Source organism: Pongo abelii, chromosome 11 (assembly GCF_028885655.2).
Source record: "Pongo abelii isolate AG06213 chromosome 11, NHGRI_mPonAbe1-v2.0_pri, whole genome shotgun sequence".
Taxonomy (NCBI): Eukaryota; Metazoa; Chordata; class Mammalia; order Primates; family Hominidae; genus Pongo; species Pongo abelii.
In genome coordinates this window covers 95,033,519-95,052,136 of record NC_071996.2, presented here as the reverse complement: position 1 = coordinate 95,052,136, position 18,618 = coordinate 95,033,519, and the positions used below count along the sequence as shown (strand labels likewise).

Below are 18,618 nucleotides of genomic sequence, written 5' to 3'. Positions count from 1 at the left end.
CCCTTCTCTCCCATTTAAAAATGCTGTCAATACCAGTGCTTGTACATCTATATAATCCCGTAAGAATGGTGCTTCAGATACACAAAGAGAAAGCATTTGAGTATAGAGACAAAATCAGTTGCTACATATCAATATTTCACAAAGTTTTAAGTATTTCATTTCATTAACATTTTCTTTGAATCACACCACATATTTTTCAGGGAAAAAAACTTCTATTCATTTTATCTAATCTAAAAATACGAATATGCATGAAGAAATCTAAGCAGCATTGAGGAGAAATGAAAGCAACAGTACGGGATGTTGTGTGGGTATGAATTTGGTCAGGACACAGAATGTGTCTTGAGATAGGAAAAAAATGTGTTGCTTTTTTTTCCCTTTTGGGGATACCCTGAATCAGCCACAATCTGATCTTTGTATCAAAGTGCTTTAAGTTTTTTAAAGTATGCATGTGAATGTAGCTTTTAAAATACAGGTGATTATTAGAAAATATTTCCTGTATGTTCTGTGAAAGTGAAATTGGACCTATTTAAGGATACAACAACTTAGGTATATTCTTGCACCTTTTTTGATAGTTATTATCAATATTAGCTCTATAGAAAAAGTAAGGTTAAATTGTTCTAAATGTTCCAACAGTTTCCTCCTATCTTCTGCTCTGCTAGAGAGCAACACCTCTCAAACCTTATCTACTTCTACTCTCACCTCTCGTATAAGGCTAGCAGACTATATATTCCTTGCTTCATACTGTCATTTTCAAACCATTTTCAATGCAATCCAGCATTGCTACCCAATAAACTGCTTCTTATTTGAAGTTCATGCTATTTGCCTATGCCACCTTTCCCCATACTTTAGTTATAAGCTGCTGAACCCCACATCACTATCATTTTTCTCAGTGACTCAGCACATAACTTATTTTCATATTTAGTCGGCCCTCTGTATTGTGGGTTCCATATCCATGAATTCAACCAACTAAGGAATAAAATATTTGAAAAAACGTGGATGGTTGCGTCTGTACTGAACATGCACAGATTTTTTCTTGCCATCATTCCCTAAATACAGTATAAGGATTATTTACATAACATTTACATTGTAGTATTATAAGTAGCATAGAGATGATTTAAAGTAGATGAGACGATGTGCATAGGTTATATGCAATTACTACACAATTTTATATTAAGGAATAGAGCATTTGTGGATTCTGGTGTCCACAGAGGTTCCTGGAACTAACCCCTTGCAGACACTGAGAGATGACGGTACTCTTTTTTAGGGTAAGCAATCAGGTAGCTGGGTACTTGAGAGCTAATGGTGAAATTGACATGTTTCAGGTTTCTAAGAAGGTATAAGATCTGTAATATAGACCTCAACCTACATGTAAGAATAAGCAGATTGCATCCGTGCCACTTAGCCTCATCTTGTAAAATATTCAGGTAATGCTAGGTTATGTAAAGTTAGGCAGTAGTAGAACATCCCCCAAAATTTAGTGGCTTAAGAAAACCAAGGATCACTTCTCACTCTCACTACTTGTTCACTGCAGTTGGTTAGGCAAGATGCTAGGTGTGGCAGCTGGCTCTGCATATTGTAGTCACCAGAGGACCTGGGCAGAGAGCAGCTATCTTAAACATTGACATTACACCTGTCCCCAGTACATCAGTAAATCTCGTCAGTTCTCTTTTCAAATTACATGACACATTTAACACTTTTTACTATCCCTCTGCTGCACAGCCTCCTAATTTGGCCTCCTCCTTTACTTGTTCAAAGCACTCGCACAGCAGGGAAAGAGTGCTCTTCAGGGTCTGCAACTTGCAATTACATGCTGTACCCTGAAGTGACCCCGTGTCACTTTCCACTCAACAACTCATTAGTCAGAATAAATAATGTGACCCAGTCAACCACAAGGCACCTAGGAAATGCAAACTTACCTTATGCCTGGACATTTAGTGCACAACTTTAATAACTACCAAAGGGTCTATTTGATCTTTCTTCTCAACATTGGCCCCATAGTCCTCAGACTCCTCAACTTGGGTTTAACCATCTGGACATGTGGTTACACCTTGTTATTACCTAGAATTGCTATGATTTAAAGATCTCAGATTCTGAAATTTCTGTCTCTGACCACTAGTTCTTACCTCTCAAGCCCCATGCTAAGATGGATATAAAATATGTGTAAATCCCTGGCAATGTGACAAGTATAATTGCAGCATAAGAAACATGCCAAGAGGCTAGAGATGAAGGTGAGATGGTAGGGTGGGGGAAAATCATGAAAGACTTTGAATACAATGATAAGGACTGAATTTTCATCCTTAAAGCCTTTGAACTAAACAGGCTTGTATCTTAATCAGATTTATATTTTTAAGAAGTCATTCAAAATTGTTTATTAACTTGCATTTCATAGTTATTAGAAATACTTCATTGGCTTCTAAACTGAGGCATAATCTTATATGAACAACAGTGAAGCCCTAAAAAACATGAGTTTCAAAAATTTTGTCATTAATTCCATCAGTGTGACTCACAATGTTATAGTAAGACGGATCCTTTGACATTTAAAATGCTTCTTGGATTTATTATTGTTACCAATATGCTTTATTCATTCACAAATCTAAATCATAGTTTACACCTGAAAATTTTAGCTTATGTGTCCTTCAATATTTTGTATAATGTCCTTAAAACAAGCATTAAACAAAAGTAATAATGGTGCTGGTTAAACCTAAATCTTCATAGTTTAGGCCAATAGAAATTTTCCCCCCAAACTTGAAGATATATATATATATACATTTTTTCTAAATCTAGAAAAAACAGGGAAATTGATTAATTTCCAATTATATTATAATTAAGGTATAAGGCATTTAAAAATAGAAGGTCCATGAAACTTTATGCAGCTAGGAATGAAAGTAGTTTGAATTTAAAAACGTAAAGTTGAAAAAATTAGCCTCATTAAGAAGTTCTAAATAGAACACTGTTAATTTTTAAAAATTTATCTCTTTGCATTTATCTCTGGATAACCTTGGTGATCTAATGGCAGTAAAATTTTCTCTAAAACTCATGCAATTTTTTTAAAACTAGATGTCTTTTCCACAAATATTTTTTTTTCACTTTGTAGTTTCAGACTGAGCTAATGGTTTCGTAAGCAGACATATTGATTAGTTCAAAGTCAATTTCTAACCTATTCCAGCTCTTCAGCTTTCTTAGACCATTTTGTGGGGTTTTTTGTGCTTTGTTTTCTTTTTTTTCGTTTTGTGTAAGATGGGCATGTCTTCTTTCATACCTGAAATCAAATAAACCTGACCTTCCTGTCCTTAAATGTTTGAGGATACATTTTTCTTCTTGTTATCTATTTTTTTTTGTATGCTGATTTAAAATAAAGTATGTGAAAACATTTTGTCTGGATGGAAATGAAACTTAAGGCGCTGGGACCTCCTTAATTGGCTGCTAGTGGAGCAGATTCCAAGATGGAGCATCACTACAGAGGTCTTCAGGGGTTCTAGGGGGTAGACTATAAATTATGGATTTGAAACCAGAGCTTGAGGGGCAGTTGTAAGCTGGAAGAGGGAATCACAGGAGTCACTGACTCTACCACCTAGAGCCAATAGCAAAAGAGAAATTGTAGAGATGAAATAGGGTCTCTCAATGTGAGTCAAGTAGGGGGTCAAGGAAGGTATGTAGCTGGATCTAGCAAAAGACTGAAGCTAATTACAGGCACTGAATTCCATTTTTGCCATTCTTTCTAATGTTTTGGTTATTGTAATTCCAAAAGAAAAAAAAAACAGGAACTGGGCCTTAAGTAACAACACTAGGCTGGAAAATATTACAGGCAATTCAAAAAAAATATTGCTGTAACTACCAATTTTATAAAATATGTTGCCCTCTTAAAATTGGCTTTTTATATTTTTGCTACTCTTTTATTTCATTGGTCTATTTATACCAAATAAGTTATATATTTAAACAAGCCTGATTTTTTAAATTTCTTCTTTAAGTTTTACCTGGACTTAGAAATTAGACTTAGATGGATAGTGTTTCAGGCTTACAGTGAAAACTAATGCCCATAGTAGGCAAGTGCTAAAAGAAAAGGATAAAGCTCTTATTTTGTTTTTGTCTTCATCAATAAGAAAAGAGAGAAAATAGCACTTTAGTGCTTTCTTTTATCCAAAGTCCAGTGCACTAAAACAAAGAGGATGGAGCTCCGGGCAATTTCTGAAGATATCTACCAGGGACTTCTTATTTATTTCTTACTTGCTCCTTTGCTTCTCCCTTGATCCTTTTACTCCTCAATATAAGAAACCAAATTTGGATGTTTCAGGGAAAGACTTTTTCTATAGGCTCCATAATATTTTTATCTGTTTTTGTTATGCTGTTTTGTGTTTCTTATTCCTCTGTTCATACAAAGATTTCTACTTCAGCATCATTATAAGCTCAAAAATTCACATTTGATATGCTCAGCCGTGGACTTCCTTCAAAGAACCATCTTACTTGGAATAAGAGAATGACTTTCCTTCACCTTTAACACTTTCTTAATGGTAACGCCTTAGAGTGGCAGAGCAATTTAGAGGTTGCAAAGCAAAGTCACACGTCCTCGTATTTAAAGTGCACCACAGCCTGTGAGCTGAGCAGGGAAGGCATCTCATTTTACAAGTAAAAGTTCTGAGCCTCAAGAAAGAATCTGGACAACCCAAATCTACTTTTAGCATTAGGAGAATTTTGTGAAGATGCAAGTGCATTTAGATTACTTAATGCCATTTTCAGTTTTAAGTGTCACTATCAGATTTTCATTTCAGTAAGTGACATGGGAGATATGTTTAAGAAACACAGGTTTGTTAAGTACAGAAATCAGCTAGTTAGAAGGTAACTTTAAAATTTAGGCAAGGTATGATAAAGATCTCAACTACTACAGTGGTGACAGAATGGGAAAATATTTAGGACATAAACATGGGTAAGTTATTAAGAGATTGTGAACTCCCTCTACCAAAACAAATATTTAGTAGGTTAAAGTTAACTCAATTGGCAATTAAGTCTTTATTTGATTATTCAAATGAAACTTGCTCTATCACAAAATACCTTTAAGTTATCAAAACCAAATGCCATTTGCTAAAGACATACAGAAGTGTAAGTTAATAAAGATACATCTTTATTCATTAGAGGCTTACTAATTAGAAGAATTAAGTACAAAGTTGGCAAGCAACAAATTGATGTAAGAAAGACTTAGAAAGACTTTGGTCTTCCTTTATTCACATTAATTTTCCTGCAGTATTTCACATCTTTTTCCTTGTCACATCACCTCAACTGATGACCTCCTTAAATGTAAATACAAGAGAGACAATGAATACAACTAGAGGAGATCAACTTCATCTTGCCTTTTCAGTGGCACCGCCTCTCTACGTATGTACCCACATACTCTGCCATACCTCTTCCTCCAGGAGAAGACATGGTCCTGCCTCTGAGACCAACCACTACACCTCTGTCTAAACCCAATCCCTACTTTGCTCCTGTAATTATCCCCTTTCCTTCCCATCTAACTTTGTACCTCTATGCTCTATGATTCCTCTTAGCATGCAATGATGCCTCAACACTACTCTTCCATAAAACCTCTCTCGTGACCCTACATTTTTATCCAAGTAATGCTGCATTCTCTGTTCTCCTCATTAGCAAATCTTGCGAAAGTATTGGCTACATTTGCTGTTTCCACTTAGTAACCTCCCAGGCTTTTCTCAATCTCCTCTAACTGGGATTTGCCCTGCAGTAGCCCAAGCGATTGTTTATAATTTACCAATAAAAAAGAAACTTCTCATCTTTCAGGAATTAGATAAGGAAAAAATTAAAAACCATTTATATGAATATGCATAAAATGATTCAAATAAATTATCTTGGGAATAACAAAGCTATATTTAATTATAATACCATATTGTTGACATGATATATTTTCATGAAGTCTGGCATAGTAACCTGCTCGAAATGAATTTTGCTATGCATGATATCAGGCTGTCTGCCTTCTTTCCTTCCTTTCTTCTTTTCTTCCTTCCTGAGTTCATTAATCTCTTTCTCCTTTTTAAAATGAACTTAGTATCTTCAGTTGTAACTCAGGCTTAAATGATAATAGAATTGTCCCTCAACATAGTAGCTTTGTATTAATCTCTTAAATTATTTTTCATTAATATGCAAAAGATAAATTATATGTGATTTCTAAAGAAGCTTTGTCAAGCTCTAGCAAACTAGCTTAATTATGAAAAATTAAATATTCTGTAATGATCTCTTCTTTTGAGTCTTTAATATGAAATTACATTTGTTTAATCATAAGCTTGGTTCTTGGGCTTTTCAAGTGAATTTTAGAATCGTAAACCATTATGTTTAAGTGTAATTTCAGGCTTCCTTTAGTTTTTGGCATTAAAATCAATTTAAAATTAAAAATTATCAGTGGTGATTTTTTTTTTAATCAAAAAGAAACAAAGATAATGGATTTCCTCCCTAAAATCTGAACACATGTTACTGCACTATGACACTGATACATATGCAGTATTAATTTGTTTTAGTTTTATAGATAAAAAACCAAAATGCTACTTCTTGTTTTCACATTTTAATAATATGATGTAACAGTATAACTATTATTCATATAACTCATATATCATAATCTATGAAAAAAAGGAAAGTGTTTTCTTGTTCTTATTTTTCTTTAAAGTCATATTGGGGTTTCTAGGGAAAATTTAGAAAATGTTAAAGAAAATATGACTACAGCTCAAAAACAACAGCTTAGAATTGTCTGGTCCTCTAGGAACTGTCAACAGCTTCCGTCATTTAAATACAACTTACTCACATGTGGGAGAAGCATATGGAGGGAAAACTCACACAAGATGCAAAATAGGCAAGTTGTACAAATTAAAGAACAGAATGGAGAGTTTTTATTTAAAATTTTCTTTTTATTTTTTTAAGTGAAATATGTCCTTTATTTGAATGTAAACTCACAGTTCAGATTTTTTGTGATAATGAGACAATAATTTTTATAATTTATTCAAAAAGAAAAATTGCTGTTCATAACTTGATAGTCATTTTGGCTACAACAGATATATTAAATGCTATCACTCATCATTTCTTTATCTATGTAAATAAAGTAAAAAAAAAGATAAGCCTATCAAGAACTATTTTGTTACCTATTTAAGAAAAAAACACGGACCACTAGATTGATATTGACTAAAATAGGAGAAAAGTGCATTCTAAAGTTTGAGATAACCAGATTAATATCTGCATAAAATGTGTGTAAAAGCTCCTTTCTCAGCTTTGTAATAATTTAAATGAGTGTAGAACCAGTATTTTTGTGTCATATTTTAAATCTAGAAGTCTCATTTTTTTTTGTTAACATAACCTGATAGTTTCAGGGACCGCCTGCTTTATTTCATACTTGATGTATGTAAATGCTTCTATTTATACACATTTATACTGTGTTTAATGTTATGCTATGCTAAATTTAGATGGGACATCTTACATGTCAATGAGAAAGATGTACCAGAGCTACATGGAAGAGAAAATTTGAACCATGCATAAAGTAGGAAGAGTAGTGTTACATTGGGAGAAAGTCAAAATATAATAGAAGAAACATATCTTAACTATTATCAAATCTATGCTGACAAAGAAATAAAGTATTAGAAAGTTTGAAGGCAGATTTGGAGAAAATTAAAAGGAGATCTTGGTTTGTGTAGGTAAGTAAAGCAAACCAAATCTGAACTGTGGAAAATGATGTAAAAATATTTATTTTCTTAGAATTTATCAAGAACATTGATCCATATTTTATTAGTCAGCTTTCATTAGGTAAAGCTAAAATTACAGACGACCTCAAAATCTCAGAGGCTTACAGAATCAATGGCATATTCCTTGCTTTGATAACTGAAGTCAACTGTGGCTGTGCTCCATGTATCTTTTCCTTCTGGAACTGGTTGAAGGAATAGCCCATATTTTCGAATGTGTCTTTTTTGTACAGAAGGAAAGAGCAAGAAAGAAGAAATTCACATGATAGCTTTTTAATAGCTTCTATTAAGAACTCTCTCAATTCCACTCACATTTCAATGGCAAAAGCATGTCAGAAAACTAATGATGATATCAGGGAACTGCAAGTCATGCAGCTATGGCAAGAAACATATAATCCTTTTATCAGAAAGGGAGGAAAGATAATGGGGGGAAATGATACAATCTACTCTGCATCATATGCCAAAAGTGTTTTTCATGGAGAATGTGGTACTATAGATAAGTCCTGAAAAGTTAGGGCAAATACAGAACAGACGTCAAGTCATTTAGCAGCGATTGGCAGGAGTCTTCATTAGTATAGAAAACTTTAACTTTTTGCCTTTGAAATTAACACAAAAGAGTAGAATGGCTGTATAAAGTAAAAATAATGTTTTAAAAGGACATGAGTTTTATCACATAGGTAGAAATAAAATACATGACAAGAATGCAAAGACTGGAATATGATAATTAGAAATATATTGTCATAAAGTTAGTAAATTTTTCATGAAGTAATAGATTAGAATAATTTAAAAATGCATATTGTAATCCTTAAAGCAACCACCATAATAATAACAAAGAAACACTACTTCCCCACCAAAAATTTATTGGAGATAAGGTAAAATATATACCTAAGAATACTTTATTACACACAAAAAAGAATTGGAAACACAGAAACAAAAGATTGCTCAAATATGAATCAAATACCAAGTTGGTGAGCTTAAAACTAAACATGTCAATAATTGAAGTAAAAGGACTAAACACCCTGATTAAATCCAGACTAGATTTTTTCATAAGTTAGACTAAATTGTATGTCGTTTAAAAGAAACACATTTTAAACTTAAGGAGCAAAGGGATTGGAAGTAAAATGATGGAAACATCAAGCAAAAAATTAAGCTGGTGGGGTAATATGAATATCAAAATAAAGTAGATTTCAAGCTGAATAGTGCTAGCAGAGATTTTAATGGGGCATTTCATAATGATAAAAGAATCACTTATTCAAGAAGACATAAGACTACTAAAAGTTTATACCCCCAATACAAAGCTCCCAAGTATGAGACAAAAACTGACAAAACAAAAGAGAACTAGACACAAATTTACTGCCACCAATATAGATTTTAACACTATTTTCTCAGTAATAGATAAAATAATTAAATAAAAATCAGTATAGTTATGGATGATTTGAAAAACACTAACCATCAATGTAAGCTAATTGACATTAATAGAAAATTATTCCACACAAGAGCAAGCTACAACTTCTAAGGTGCACATGAAATAAAAAGATAGACATATCCTGGGCCATAAAACAAGTTATAATACATTTCAAAGTATTTAAATTAAACAATATGTTCTACAATGATTATAAATTAAACTGTTAAATTTAACGAAGATGAATAAAAATAATATACATTTGAAAACCCCCAAAGATTTGGAAGTTAAAAACACACTGCTAAATAATACATGAGTCTAAGAAATCTCAAAGGATATTCCAATATATATTTTGAACAGAAATACATAAAAACACAACATATCAATATTTGAGGTATGCAGCTAAAGCAATCTTTAGAAGGCAATTTATACATTTTAATACCTACATGAGAAAACAAGGCATAAAGTCAAGCATTTCTACTTCCATTTTAAGAAACTAGAAAAATAATAAATTAAGTCCTAAGTAGGTAGCACAAGGATATAATAAAAATAAGAACAGAAATCAATAAAATAAAAAAAGTGAAATAGCCTTGTATAAAGAAATCAAACTTGTAATTGAATAACAACAACAACAACAACAACAAAAACCACTCCCAGACTAGATAGTTTCACTAGTGAGTTATCACTTATGAATAAAAAATACTACTACTCTGACACAGACTCTCATAAAATAGCAGACGTGGGAACGATTTTCAGCCCATTTCATGAAGGGCAGGCATGGAAAATACAAGAAAAGAAAATTACAGCCAGCATATCTCATGAAAATAGATACAAAAATGCTCTACAAAATATTAGCAAATGAAATCCAGCAATATATTAAAAAGTTAATATACCAAGATCAAGTTTGACTTTTCCCAGGAATGCAAGGTTAGCACTGTCAACAAAATAGACCAAGAAAAATACTGCAACACATATATCTGACAACAGATTTGTACCCAAAACATATTAAACATTCCTGCAGGTGGAGAATTTAAAAACCACCACCAACAGTAATTTTTGCCTTAAGATTCAATAATCCTGCTGCTAGTTATTTATTCAAGAGAAATAAAAACATATGTGTACACAAAGTCTTTTACAAGGATTTATACAGCAGCTTTATTCATAAATACCCAATTATAATTTTCAGTCAGTAACTGAAAACAACTCAGATATCCTTCAACAGGAGAATGAATAACCTGCAGTGTATCATTCAATGGAATACTAAGCAATAAAAAGATATAAACTATTGATACATGCAACTACCTGAATTAATTTCAAAAGCTATCATTTTGAGTGAAAGAAACTTGACACAAAAATTACATATTGAATTATTCCACTGATGTGATGTTCTAGAAGAGTTAAAACTAATCTGTGGTGACAGAGATCTGCCCATATATAGACAGGGTAGTGGTAGGGCAATGCCTGGGAAGGGTAACCAGAGAACTTTCTGGGATGATAGAGTTGTTCTATGTGTCTTGATATGCACTCCTCAACACTAATTAAAGGCTACTGAGTTAGTCCATTTGCATTGCTCTAAAGGAATACCTAAGGCTGGATAATTTATAAGGAAAAAAAGTTTATTTTGGCACACAGTTCTCCAGGCTGTATGAGAAGCATGGTGCCGGCATCTGCTTCCAGTGAGGCCTCAGGGAGCTTTTTACTCATGGCAGAATGCATAGTGGCAGCAGGTGTGTCATGTGGCGAGACGGGGAGCAAGAGAGAGAACGAAGAGGTTCCAGACTCTTAAACAAACAGATCTCACCAGACTCTTAAACAAGCAGATCTCATGTGAACTAACTGAGTGAGAACTCCCTCATCACCAAGGGTATGGCCCTAAGCCATTCATAAGGGATCCACCCCCATGATGAAAACACTTCCTACCAACCCATACCTCCAACATTGAGGATTACATCTCAACATGAGATTTGTAGAGGACAAACATCCAAACCATATCAGGTACCCTTAAGATATGTGTATGGTCATCCCTCAGTCTCCTCAGGGGATTGGGTCAAGGACCCGCCCTCCCCGCAGTATACCAAAATCTGTGGATGCTCAAGTCCCTGATGATATAAAGTGGTGTATCCTATGCACATTCTCACATATAATTTAAATCATTTCTAGATTACTTGGAATACTTAATACGACATAAATGCTGTGTAAAAATTTGTTATACTATATTTTTTTTAATTATTTTTTATTTCTGCATTATTATTTTGTACTTTTTTTCTGAATATTTTGATTCAAGATTGGCTGAATTTGTGAATGGGGAACCAGCAGATATTGAAGGATGACTTCATTTCACTGAATGTCAATTTTAATTGCATTTTTAACAAAGTGAATTACAATGCTTACCCATGTGTTTGAACATTATAGTTCACTGTTTTCAGAAATGGTATAACAGGTTAAGAATATTGTAAGAGTCACAGGAAGCATGATAGTGAGAACTGGGTTCAGCAGGCACATCATCATGTAGGACCAGCAAGAAGAACAGGGTGGTGATGGAATTCAACCTTCAGAAGAAATTACCGGGGCAGAGAGATTTGAGAGAGAAATAACTCAATCATTTCTTATAATCCCTCCAATTCCAAACCTCCCTAAAACGATTAAATACATTTTAATGGCAGGGCAGAATATTAGGGATAATGTGCTTTCATAGCTCCATTTCCCTCACCCCTCAAATTTCCCTCAATCACTTGCCAAAACCTAAGTTTCTATAAAATAATGGGAAATAGTTATCTTACTTTGCAACTCAAAATAAAAGAGCTTAAAATATAAATGCATGGTTAAGATAATACTTTAAGATAAATGAATTTTATTCCTAATCAGTGTATGAATGCAAATAAGCACTGATCTTTCCTGTTACTGGTAATATAGAAAGAAGAGAAAGAAGTAACAGTCCAATTTAGCACACATTTACTGAGAGTGTAACATGTACTAAATCAGTGGTTTTCAAGCTTTTGTGACTGTGACCTTTACTAAGAATTGCAATTTATATTGCAGCCCTGTATGTAAGTACATATGTATGACTAAAGCAGTGTTATAAAATAAAACATATACTTGCTAAATAAGATGCAGTCTGGTATTTACTAGACTAGTATAGTCTGTTTCATGTTTACAGAAATGCAAGTCATGATGCATTAATTTCACCACCCGCTAAAAGGTTGTGAACTGTGGTTTGAAAAACACAGTGCTGTTGTTTCTACTCAAAATGTGGTCTGTGGACCAACAGCAGCAGCATCTGGGGACTTGTAAGAAATGCAGAACCTGAGACCATACCTCGCACCTAATGAATCAGAATCTGCATTTTAACTAAACCTCCAGGTGCTTCCTGTGCACTTTAAAGCATCAGAAGCCCTGTGCTAGACGATGCCTGAGGAGGGTGCTCTGGACAGATGAAGTCTTCTTGGTATTGCTTAAGGCAGAGACTCTTCCTTGGAGATAGTCTGTATTCAGAATAGGCATATTGAAGCCCCAAACTAAGTCCAATTCAGTATTTCCAAGGATATCTCAAGGCATTTTTATTTAAAAAAAGAAACATATTAACAAACAAGATCCACGAAAGCCTCTGCATCAGACCCTATTTAAGAACCACTGGTATAAAAAGTTAAATGAAAGTTGTGCACTGATTAAGTTGTTTGTTTGTTTACTATTATACAAAGGTGCAAACCTATGCTTCCAGTAATATGGAAATATTTTATTTTATATTTCTTTGTGGGTGACTTTATAGAAAGGCACTTTATTCACACAATATTTATTGATGGGGGTATTCCTACTGTTTCTTTTGAATTTACTTCTCCTTATTGGAGAATTTCCAAACATCTCCATTTTACCAATAATTGCCCTTTTATAGAAATGTAATGTGACTTCTGGTAGAAATATTATTATTAGTCCTGCTGAGATATCAAAATTTATCCCAGGATGACCTCCAGTCAATCCCTCACCAAAGATCTCAACTGCTGAAGAAAATGGGGCTGTCTCTAAGTGGCCATCACTGTTCATTAAGGTCTTTGCCATTGTGTTCGTATCTTTCCTGAGTAATGGGAAGTTTTAGTCTGAAAGTTGCTAATCTTGCTAACACTAAAAGGCTTTCTCCCATTAGCAGCTTCTGTGTTGCATTAATAATAAGAAAGCAATAAAGAGACCGACCTCAGCTGTTCGGTCTCCCCTGAGATGAGGCCCCAGCTTCCCTCTTATCCCCATGGTCCACTCTAATGGTCTTGCCTATATTAAAGTAATAGAGTGGATAATAAGATAAGTGCTGTCTATTTTATCAGAGTCTAAAATTCCTCCTTCTTTTTGGGGAGAACACCTTTTTTTTTAAGACATCCAAATTGAAAACTATACCATGAATACTTTTGTAATTGAAATTGACCTATTTAATTCATATTGTTTTAAAAATGTAAGCATTGACTATCAAGCACAGGAAAAAAATGTTTTAGGAAAAATAAATCCCTCCACCTTTCTTGGAAGAGTTATAAAACAGATAACTCTCCTAGGGATGTCTTCTTGTCCTTTTTTGAGTAAATCAAATTACTCATCTGAACAGCAGTAAACTAAAGAAAACTAAAGATCTTTGATTTTATAAGTATTAAAAACTCTTGTTAATAAAAAAGAAATGAAGAGAAAATAACATATTAAAACTAAAGTAAGATTGGATTTGACAGGTTCAAGGTGCATGTTAACAAATTGTCTTTGTTATTTAAAATGTTCATAAAGACAGGAACTAATGCTGGGATTAATTGCTTATGTCCTTTTTCTGTTGAAAATGTTCTTTTGCAGAAGTGTACTTCTTAAAGATTCCCTTGATTTAAACATCTGTTTTTAAATGTATATGATCTGTGTATGGAATTATATTATCTATGCAGTAGTTAATTGTAATTTTTCATTTTAAAATAAAACTACTTTTTCTTTCAACTATATATTTTTAACTGGGAAAACAGATAATTCACCTTGAAAGTGTTGCTCATTCCTTGCACTCAAATACTAGAAATTTTTTCTAAATTTACACTGTTGTATGCTGATTTTGAAAGGCTAACTTTATAATTAGGTGATATATTGCCTATTTTTGCCCTTGTAATTTAGAGGAAAAAAGGACCAGTATCAATCATCATTATCAGTGACTAAACAGTGACTCAATGTATTTTTTAAAATAAAATATATGTTCATAACCCTCTAACAATGAATCACTGTGATTAGCTCTATGCAATACTTATGTGAGATTCAATAAATGACAGTAAAAAACAACTAAAAACTATTTTCTAAAAACTTATAATCAACATATTTTTTCTTATAAGTACTTAACAGTTTGAGGGAAAAAATGTGGGCATATCTAATAAATCAGGGATGCTCATCTAAATTTTTAAAAATTATACATGAAAACTTTCTTTGAACGAAAAAGTCCATAATCTGGAAATAAGAAAATGCTAAATATGTTTCAGTAAAATAGACAGTAGATCTCTCCCTCAGAGAGGTGAAAATTTAACTCCCTTTTAACTAAATAACTCTTTCATATGGTCTATTTATTAGGCAAATAATTTTGATGAATCCAATAAACTCACATGCTTTTTGTTTTATTTAGCATGCAAAATGCAAATGTTCACCACATACCAATGGGAAACATATTATTGTTAGAGTTGTCTTTAAATTGGAGGAAAAAAAAGAGATGCTTATGACATTCTTATGAAGCTTCAATAGCAGACAGGTCCATTGGGAAAGTAGCAGCTTTAATAAACAATTGTCCTGGAGTTGCAGATATAATGCACAATTACCTGAATTCCTTTTACTTTTTTTCTGTCCTACAGTCCATGAAGGCTCTGGAGAAACTAGTCAAAAGGAGACATCCACCTGTGATATTTGCCAGTTTGGTGCAGAATGTGATGAAGATGCCGAGGACGTCTGGTAATATGCTGTTTTTATTCTTTTAGACAAAATAATGACAGTGATTAATTTCTTTTTAACACCATCAACCATTCTGCAACAGAAGACATTGTCTGCATTTTTATTTTCTTATTCAGTTCCCAAGTGAAAAAAAAAAAATGAGGGCTATAACAGCAAGGAATTTCTGGAACTGGATTAAGAGGTGGGCCAGCCAGGCAGCTATCCATAGCATTACTTGATAAGGTACACTAAAATATCATTGAAGCCCCCCAAAACTGTCAATGTTAGGATATAGAGGGGGAAAAAAAGTCTTGTTTACTAGAATATCTTTGAAAAAGTATCATCAGAGCCAGGTGTGATGGCTCAGGCCTGTACTCCCAGCAGGCCTGTACTCCCAGCACTTTGGGAGGCCGAGGCAGGAGGATCACTTGAGGCCAGATGTTTGAGATCAGCCTGGGCACAAAGTGAAACCCACATCTCTACAAAAAAAAATAATAATAATTAGCTGGGTATGGTCACACTAGCCTGTAGTCCCAGCTACTCAGGAGGCTGAGGAGGGAGGAACACTTGAGCACAGGAGGTTAAGGCTACAGTGAGCTGTGATCATGCCATTGCATTCCAGCCTGGGCCGCAGAGTGAGACCTTATCTCAAGGTTTTTAAAAGGCATCATCAGGAAGCAATAGGTGATCAGACTTAGTCTGTTTGGGTTTCTATAACAAAATACCATAAACTGGGTAGCTTATAAACAAAAGAAATTTATTTTTCACCATTCTAAAGGCTGAGAAGTCCAAGATCAAGGCAGATTTAGTGTCTGATAAGAGCTCACTTTCTCTTAAAATAGCCTTCTTCTTACTGAAGCTTTACATGTCAAAAAGGGCAAGGGAGGTCTCTGGAGCCTGTTTTATAAGGACACTAATCCCATTCATGAAGGCTCCACCCCCATAACCTAATCACCTCCCAAAGGTCCTACCTCCCAATACTATCATCTTGGGGGTTAGGATTTCACAATGTGAATCTGGGGAGGGGGACAGCAACATTCAGATCATACCAGTTGCTAATCTGACTTCTAAGATGATGGAGTAACTACTCTTATAAAGATATGTTCATCAAATAATGAATAATATTTATTATTTTGAATGGGTGCCAACATTTTAGCCTTCTACTGTATTGGTCTCACCTTAAGCACATTGAAAAGTGAATAACTCAAACTTCTGAGGGAGTTCTTTGTGTCATGATAATGAAAAGAAGCAGCGTTTTTTTAATTCCTCTCCTATTCTCTCTTCTGCTCCTCCCCTCCTCCTCTTCCTCTTCTTCCTCTTCCACTTCCTCTTCTTCTCCTCCTCCTCCTTTCCCTCCCTGTCTTTCCCCTCCTCCTCTTCTTTTCCTTCTCCTTTGTCTTCATCTTCTTTCTATTATTATTATTGCTATTATTTCTTTTTCTTTTTTACATATACCTCACCCCTTTCAGGAAAACATCTGGCTGCTCTTTATTTTCTGCAGTATGTAGACTGTGCTTGCCTAGAGCAGTTAACCATCATTTTGATCAAACTTTTGTGAGTAGAGGGGAAAATTCATCTAAGGAAAATGAAGAAAAAAAATTAAGACAAGATTATGTGGCAGTTGTAAAACAGTCTGCACTTAAAATATTTTTTAAGTGAAGATTCTATCTGAGCAAACGGTGGTTCTTAGGGTAAACTACGTACTTACAAGTAAACACTGCCTTTGAATAGCCAAGTGAAATAAACATCTATTACTAAAATCAGACAGCAGTAGAGTTTTCATACCTGTCAAACACTTCTAGCCAATGGGCAGCTAGGAGCCAAGTGAGAGAGTCTATGCACTGGTTTGACCATCTTGAGGTAAACAAATGTATGTTTTTTGTTTGTTTTTTATTGAGACGGAGTCTCGCTTTTTTTTTTTTTTTTTTTTTTTGAGACGGAGTCTCATTCTGTCGCCCAGGCTAGAGTGCAGTGGCACGATCTCAACTCACTGCAACCTCCACCTCCCAGGTTCAAGAGATTCTCCTGTCTCAGCCTCCTGAGTAGCTGGGATTACAGGTGCGCACCACCATGCCTGGCTAACTTTTGTATTTTTAGTAGAGATGGGGTTTCATCATATTGGCCAGGCTGGTCTCAAACTCCTCACCTCAGGTGATTTGCCTGCCTCGGCCTCCCAAAGTGCTGGAATTACAGGTGTGAGCTACCACGCCCGGCCAACAAATGTATGGTTTTTTAAAAACATCCTAGGGACCATAATGGCTGATGAATTTGTGGTTCCCAAAACTGAGAGATTGCCAGAAGTACTTTGAGAATTTTTTTAAACATACCAGTTATTTAGTTCCGCCCCACAATTAATGAATCAGAATTTCAGAGAAGCAGGACTCAAAATTTTACTTTTCTACAAGACCCCCAGGTGATTATGGAAATACTACTCTAAAATAAATGACTAATTCAAAGACTCTTTCTCCTTCCTAAATGCTTTAGGGCTTTTCTGTAGTCATAAGATCAAGACACACAAATAGGAAATGTATCCTTAAAATATTTCTTTTCTAATATTTTTTGGTGACTGCATCTGTATTTCAGCATCATTTTTTCAAGCTGTTTTCTTGTAAATAATTTCACTTTAAAAAAATGTACATGAGTATCTTTTTTTTTAAGAATTTTAATTTTCCTAGTTCCTTATCTTTTTAATGATTATTCTTTAAGTGGTATAGCTCCACTCTCCAAGTACAGATATTTAAGACATGAGCTTTTAAGAGCAGCTAAAAATTATTGGTTGTTTACTATGGGTTTTATCCATTTGTATACTTTTTTTTTCTCAGCTATATTCAAAATAGCCATAGGAGGTAGAGTCCATTATTATTTTACTCTAAAAAGAGAAAACTGAGTTTTAAAGTGTTAAAGTGGCAGGATGGCAGGACCAAGATGAAGATACGAGGTGAAAGTAACTAAAGGTTGTTAGCATAACAATTCAACCAAAGATGCAATTGAAACAATATGTCTTTGCTGTCATGTCTAGACAATGAGATGGCCAGATTGCAGGCAGCATATTTGCAGTGACTTTCCAAGGCCTGCAAGGTTAGAGCTGGTCTAGGTAGATGTTTGCAGCTGGAAGTGGGAAAACATCCAGGCAAGCAGGGGGTTAATCCTGGTATTCTTGCAAAAGTTCAGATCCATGGTATGAAGGCAGTATGAAAAGATATGGGCAAGGATAGTGGCACCAGAAAGGCTTAGCAATTGTCTACAGGGCCCAGCCATGGCAACTGTAATTCAGAAAATAAATTCAGTTACAAATGAGACAAGGAGAAGGACAAAGGAGAACCTTAGTCATGGAGAAATTGGTGTCAATCAGAAAAACTCGTCAAGAACTGAAACAGGAAAGCCTGGATAGATATTGCAACTGGTATACAAAGCCAAGCCTTGGTTGCAAGTTGCTGGGAGAAGCATAGCCTACATCTGAGAAATAAATTACAAGGTCAGAATGAAACCAGCAGCAAAGCTGAATGCTAAATCAGTTAGCTCTTGGCTACGATATCTTGTATGCCCCCAGCATAGGGACAAGATTAGCTCCAAAATGCA

The 18,618-nt window shown here is 34.4% G+C and overlaps 1 protein-coding gene and 1 long non-coding RNA gene across 7 annotated transcripts in view; one reads left to right on the top strand and one right to left on the bottom strand.

Annotated features, from left to right (window-relative positions):
* Window positions 1-18,618, top strand: part of TMEFF2 (transmembrane protein with EGF like and two follistatin like domains 2) — a 251,835-nt gene that overhangs the window by 123,901 nt on the left and 109,316 nt on the right. Inside the window, exon 5 of the mRNA XM_002812683.4 lies at window positions 14,964-15,060. Within this exon, the coding sequence (XP_002812729.1) occupies window positions 14,964-15,060 (97 nt within the window). The remainder of the gene's footprint in view (window positions 1-14,963; window positions 15,061-18,618) is intronic.
* The window catches only part of LOC129058074 (uncharacterized), a 41,575-nt gene that overhangs the window by 3,301 nt on the left and 19,656 nt on the right, over window positions 1-18,618 (bottom strand). For 5 of the 6 annotated variants that reach the window (XR_008522914.2, XR_008522912.2, XR_008522911.2 and 2 more), the window contains 3 exons: window positions 16,218-16,615; window positions 14,931-15,079; window positions 11,515-11,672 (listed from right to left, as the gene is read on the bottom strand). This is a non-coding gene — a long non-coding RNA (uncharacterized LOC129058074). The remainder of the gene's footprint in view (window positions 1-11,514; window positions 11,673-14,930; window positions 15,080-16,217; window positions 16,616-18,618) is intronic. The other variant, XR_010136066.1, reaches the window with a different exon arrangement.